The sequence below is a fragment of the Parasteatoda tepidariorum genome, chromosome 1 (assembly GCF_982258835.1).
Source record: "Parasteatoda tepidariorum strain Cologne lab strain chromosome 1, Ptep-v5.0, whole genome shotgun sequence".
Taxonomy (NCBI): Eukaryota; Metazoa; Arthropoda; class Arachnida; order Araneae; family Theridiidae; genus Parasteatoda; species Parasteatoda tepidariorum.
Genome location: NC_141755.1, coordinates 112,878,455 through 112,884,898, shown reverse-complemented (window position 1 = coordinate 112,884,898; position 6,444 = coordinate 112,878,455). Strand labels below are relative to the sequence as shown.

The window sequence follows — 6,444 nt, the reverse complement described above, 5'->3', positions numbered from 1 at the left end:
TATCTTTACATGTTATTCTACAATATGGGTTACATTCAGTGGCGTAGCTACGTAGGGGCTAGGCGGGGCAGTGCCCCGGGGCCCTCAAGCTCAGGGGGCCCTCGAATCCTTACCAGAAATCTCGATCGAACTGAACTTTTGGAAATTTATCCCATTTTCAAAATAAATATGACAGGTTGCAACCCCACTTTAATCATGACAACTCAGTTGAGAGAAATTCAAAAGTTATGCCTAGGGAATTCCCCTAAATTCTTTCTGTAGGTTGGCAGTGCGTTTTATGCGTGGTTGGTGCGTTGGTGCGTTTTATTATTCATCGATGTGCGTTTTATTGTGAATTCGAGTAAAGATTTTTTTTTCGAGATCGGTTAAAAAATAATGCTGTATCAGGAGTAAGTAAGCTAATGTCTATAAACTTTTTTGTACTGGTCAATATAGTAGTTCAATTTTATTTGATTTTACCACTCATATTGATGTTCGTTAAGTCAATAAATCGTATCAAATCTATAGATTTCGGCTACAACTCATTGTATAACGTAAAATATCGTGAAAAAATACAAGTCACCGGCAGTAGGTACATTAATTCAAGTCCGCGGGCAGGAGATCGTTCATGGTCTCTGTAATGCCTTTCCTTTCCAATAAATAAGCAGACCAGATTTTTAAAACAATAAAACTTAACTTTATTTAAAAACAAAAGAAATAGGCATTGTTTTCCAGTAAGAGCTTTCAGCTCTTAGAATACCAAGGGAGACCCTCTCCCGATTATTTCAAACATACATCTACCTTTCTCTCTCTCGCATCCCTCCGACGGGATGACAAAATGCGCCAAGTGCGCCTAAAAGGTCGTCAAACAGTTGCCAACCATTACAGTCTCCACCGTTAAATGTGGTAACACTAACGGTGATAATTTTTTTCCCGGGGATTCCCCAACGACACTTGTAGCGTATCATTGTGTTTCTCTTTCCTTTTATTTTACTTTTAACGTCGTCAGTGAACAGTGAGTACCTACCTACTCGAGCACAATCTAATATTGTATTGTTTAAATAAATTAGAAAACTAAAATTACGGATAAAAAGAAACCCAGTGGTGCATTTAAACGCAAACAACGCCAAGAAAGAGAAGATAGTAAACAAAAATTGCCCAAAATTGGCAAATTTTTTAGGCAGCCTTCTGCAAGTACATCTGGCCGAAATATTTCTATTAATAGTGACTCAAATAATGTGGTAACTGCAGTGTTGGTTGAGAAGCCTACTGAAGAAGATTCGACAATTATTGCAGTTGGAGATACCTCCGCTGCAGATCATGTGAGCGTGGATGATGTTTGCATGACACACATAAGAGCGGAGGGTTTGGATGAGCCACAGACCTCTACATTTTTCGAAAATGTGTACGACAAATCTTCTTATGACTTGGGAAACTTCACGAACAAGATTTAAAGTGATAATGAAAAACGTCAAATTCTTGATATGGGGCCTTTACAGCCTTCAGGACCTTTTCCAACAGACATCAACCAGAACAATAGTTTTTCAAAATCGTACTGTCAAGCAGTGGACTGATCGTTACGACACGGTTCCCAGCAGATCACCGAAGTCAAGCATCACTGGCTACGGTCAGTGTGCGGGTGGGTGACCACTTGGATCAGCGAGGGTGTGCGGTATTGGTCCTCATTAAACTGTGCTACCGTAAAGTGCTCGACTTCGCGCGCAGGTCGTCGGACTACCAAAGCGGGGGAGCCATCCCCTCCACAGAGGATCAAAATTGTGATGGCATGTCTTCGGATCATCCTCAGGGATGTTTCCCAGACCGTCGCCAATAGCCCATTGTGCAGCTCTAGCGCGACGTAAATGAACAACAACAACATCAAAATCATACTACGTTTCGTGTTCTAAATATGGGCCAGTTAATCGGTTTTGGTTGTGTTATTCCAAAATACTAGACGCTGCCTATTGTCAACTCTGCTGGTTATTTGCTTCACAAAGGAATAATGTTTGGTGTACGGGAATTTGAGATTGGAAGCATTTATCAGAAAGAATTAAACAACACAGTTGTTCGAGTGGCCATTCGGAAGCATGTGCTGTGTAAGAATTTTGAAAAAAAAGACGATACTAATACTATCGACAAGGAACTTGAAAATGAAATTCGCAAAGAAGCATCATTTTGGAAAATGGTTCTTCAAAGGTTATTCGATATCATACTTACCCTAGCAAAGAGTTCTTTGGCTTTGAGAGGACATCAAGAAGACTAAGTCAGAAAGTATACCACGGAAATTTTCTGTCCTTTGTAGAGCTTGTCGCCCGATATGATCACATTTTGCGGCAAGTTTTGGATATGCCCAAAGGTAATAATAATTATTTTTAAGTTTTTTTTATCGTTTTATTTTGTTTATAATTATTAACTATTTAATGTCAGGACTTTTTTGAAATTGTGTTTTTTTATGTTTTTAGGATCTACAAGATATCTGAGTGCAACAATTCAAAATGAAATGATTGCGAGCTTGGGGACCAAACTCGAAACCCATCTACTAGAACAAATTAGAGCGTCACCGTTTTTTGTCATCATAATGGATACGACACAGGACATATCGAAGGTAGATCAGCTAAGCATTGTTGTGAGGTATGCAGTAATAACCAGATCGGAAAATGGACAGCCAATTGATATAGAAGTAAAAGAAGTGTTTTTAGGCTTTTATGCAGCCATCAAAAATGGCGCAGTAGATTTAGTCAACCAAGTGACAACATTATTCATCGACAAAAATATTGACTTAAAAAAAATGTGTGGAGCAAGGCTATGATGGAGCCAGTGTGATGGGTGGTGTGTATAATGGTGTACAAAAACATATTAAGGATATCCAGCCTAACGCAGAGTACGTACATTGTGCCACTCATAATTTAAATTTGGTGATAAATGATGCCGTTAGCAGTTGTGTGGAAATACAGATTTTTTTCGCAACGTTGCAAGATTTGTATAACTTTTTCGGAAACAGCATCAAACGTTGGGATCTACTGTCAAAATTCTCTGGCGAATCGGACACCACTCTAAAAAAACTAAATCCGACTAGATGGTCCAGTAGGGTCAATACGATATCTGCAATAAAACTTCGTTATTTTGATATCATCAAAGCATTATCAGAAATAGTTCTAAAGAGTCCTAATAAAGATGAGCGTAGTGAAGCAGAGAGTATTAAAACAAAAATGCTAAATTTCGAGTTCGTGTTGCTTTGCGAATGTATGCACCGTATATTGAACGACATCAATTATGCATCCAAAACTTTACAAAAATGCGACTTGGGCAAATGCGAACTTACAAAAATGCGAATTTGGGCGAGGCGAGTAAAGTTTTAGCAGAGACTAAAAGCAAAGTTGCAAATTTATAGAAATCATTTCGAATTATTCAAGTTCTAAGACAGTGAAACTGCAAGAAAATATGGTATTGATACCCATTTTCAGGAAAAAAGGCAAAGAAAAGTTAAAAAACATTTTGATGAATTAGCTGCTGATCACAGATTTCCAAAACCGAGAAAAAATATTTAAAATTGAGATTTTCAATAATGTACTAGACACAGTAATATCTCAATTAGGTACACGTTTTATTGGTATGAGTGCAGTCTGTCATATGTTCGATTTTCTAACACCAACATTTTTATTACATGTTGATGAAGCAACTTTATAACAAAAGTGTGACGAATTCCAAAGAAAATATTCAGATATAATAGGCCCTAGTTTTTCACTTCAATTTATTAATATTTACCACCCAGTTTTACCTCAACTAACTCAAGCATGGACTGTTCACCAATTATGTAAGGAAATAATGAGCAAATATTGAGGGCTAGAATGCGACCTAACGGAAGTATTTACAGCAATGTTATTATTCTTTACAATTCCTGTCACTTCTGCAGCAGATAAAAGATCGTTTAGCAAATTAAAAATAATAAAAAATTATTTAAGAAATAATATGGGCCAAACTCGACTCCGACATTTATCGCTAATAGCAATTGAAAACAAAACCGCATAAAGCCTGGATTTAAACGAAGTCAAGGATATTTTTTCGAAAACTAAAGCTAAGAAAAAATTGTAAATATAATTGTTATTTAGTCAGTTGGTAGACCCGACCTTTATATAATAAACCCTTATATCTTCTCTATTTCGTTTTATTAGCCAAACCTACACCAAGTATTAATTGTAATTTATGTTGTTACTGTTTAATATTTTTATTACCTGCCCTGCAGTGCACAAAAAAGAGCTTAAGTAGCTTAAGCATTTTTAAAGTATTTGTATATTTCATATTTTTATTTGATAAAACCTAATCAGTTTACATAGCAGTGGGGCCCCATTTTTTTATTTGCCCCAGGGCCCTGGTTACCTAGCTACGCCACTGGTTACATTAAAAGGATTAGGACTGCATGTAACTCAATGGGCTTCCCTTGCGGTGCGCCATCCTACACCACCACAATGGGCTTTAGACAAAGTAGATATTAGTATAAAAAGTAAAAAATTAGGGCTGCCTGTAACTCTTTGGGCTTCCCTAGCGGGACGCCATCTTACATCGCCACAATGAGCTTTAGACAAAGTAGATATTAGTATAAAAAGTAAAAGGTTAGGGCTGCCTGTAACTCTTAGGGCTTCCCTAGCGGGACGCCATCTTACACCACCACAATGAGCTTTAGACAAAGTAGATATTAGTATAAAAAGTAAAAGGTTAGGGCTGCCTGTAACTCCTTGGGCTTCCCTAGCGGGACGCCATCTTACACCACCACAATGAGCTTTTGACAAAGTAGATATTAGTATAAAAAGTAAAAAATTAGGGCTGCCTGTAACTCTTTGGGCTTCCCTAGCGGGACGCCATCTTACATCGCCACAATGAGCTTTAGACAAAGTAGATATTAGTATAAAAAGTAAAAGGTTAGGGCTGCCTGTAACTCTTAGAGCTTCCCTAGCGGGACGCCATCTTACACCACCACAATGAGCTTTAGACAAAGTAGATATTAGTATAAAAAGTAAAAGGTTAGGGCTGCCTGTAACTCTTAGGGCTTCCCTAGCGGGACGCCATCTTACATCGCCACAATGAACTTTAGACAAAGTAGATATTAGTATAAAAAGTAAAAGGTTAGGGCTGCCTGTAACTCTTAGGGCTTCCCTAGCGGGACGCCATCTTACACCACCACAATGAGCTTTAGACAAAGTAGATATTAGTATAAAAAGTAAAAGGTTAGGGCTGCCTGTAACTCTTTGGGCTTCCCTAGCGGGACGCCATCTTACATCGCCACAATGAGCTTTAGACAAAGTAGATATTAGTATAAAAAGTAAAAGGTTAGGGCTGCCTGTAACTCCTTGGGCTTCCCTAGCGGGACGCCATCTTACACCACCACAATGAGCTTTAGACAAAGTAGATATTAGTATAAAAAGTAAAAAATTAGGGCTGCCTGTAACTCTTTGGGCTTCCCTAGCGGGACGCCATCTTACATCGCCACAATGAGCTTTAGACAAAGTAGATATTAGTATAAAAAGTAAAAGGTTAGGGCTGCCTGTAACTCTTAGGGCTTCCCTAGCGGGACGCCATCTTACACCACCACAATGAGCTTTAGACAAAGTAGATATTAGTATAAAAAGTAAAAGGTTAGGGCTGCCTGTAACTCCTTGGGCTTCCCTAGCGGGACGCCATCTTACACCACCACAATGAGCTTTAGACAAAGTAGATATTAGTATAAAAAGTAAAAGGTTAGGGCTGCCTGTAACTCCTTGGGCTTCCCTAGCGGGACGCCATCTTACACCACCACAATGAGCTTTTGACAAAGTAGATATTAGTATAAAAAGTAAAAGGTTAGGGCTGCCTGTAACTCTTTGGGCTTCCCTAGCGGGACGCCATCTTACACCACCACAATGAGCTTTAGACAAAGTAGATATTAGTATAAAAAGTAAAAGGTTAGGGCTGCCTGTAACTCTTTGGGCTTCCCTAGCGGGACGCCATCTTACACCACCACAATGAGCTTTTGACAAAGTAGATATTAGTATAAAAAGTAAAAGGTTAGGGCTGCCTGTAACTCTTTGGGCTTCCCTAGCGGGACGCCATCTTACACCACCACAATGAGCTTTAGACAAAGTAGATATTAGTATAAAAAGTAAAAGGTTAGGGCTGCCTGTAACTCTTAGGGCTTCCCTAGCGGGGCGCCATCTTACACCACCACAATGAGCTTTAGACAAAGTAGATATTAGTATAAAAAGTAAAAGGTTAGGGCTGCCTGTAACTCCTTGGGCTTCCCTAGCGGGACGCCATCTTACACCACCACAATTATTATATTAGTATAAAAAGTAATAGATATTAGTATAAAAAGTAAAAGGTTAGGGCTGCCTGTAACTCCTTGGGCTTCCCTAGCGGGACGCCATCTTACACCACCACAATGAGCTTTAGACAAAGTAGATATTAGTATAAAAAGTAAAAGGTTAGGGCTGC

The 6,444-nt window shown here is 38.8% G+C and overlaps 1 protein-coding gene across 1 annotated transcript; it reads left to right on the top strand.

Annotated features, from left to right (window-relative positions):
* Window positions 1-2,801: 2,801 nt before the first annotated feature.
* Window positions 2,802-3,338, top strand: LOC139427308 (zinc finger MYM-type protein 1-like). The gene has a single exon (XM_071188487.2). The coding sequence runs from the start codon at window positions 2,802-2,804 to the stop codon at window positions 3,336-3,338; it is 537 nt and encodes a 178-aa protein (XP_071044588.2).
* The last annotated feature ends 3,106 nt before the right edge of the window (window positions 3,339-6,444 follow it).

Bases quoted from the DNA above. Each gene is read 5' to 3' on its own strand.
- LOC139427308 (XM_071188487.2), top strand. From the start codon at position 2,802: ATGGGTGGTGTGTATAATGGTGTACAAAAACATATTAAGGATATCCAG.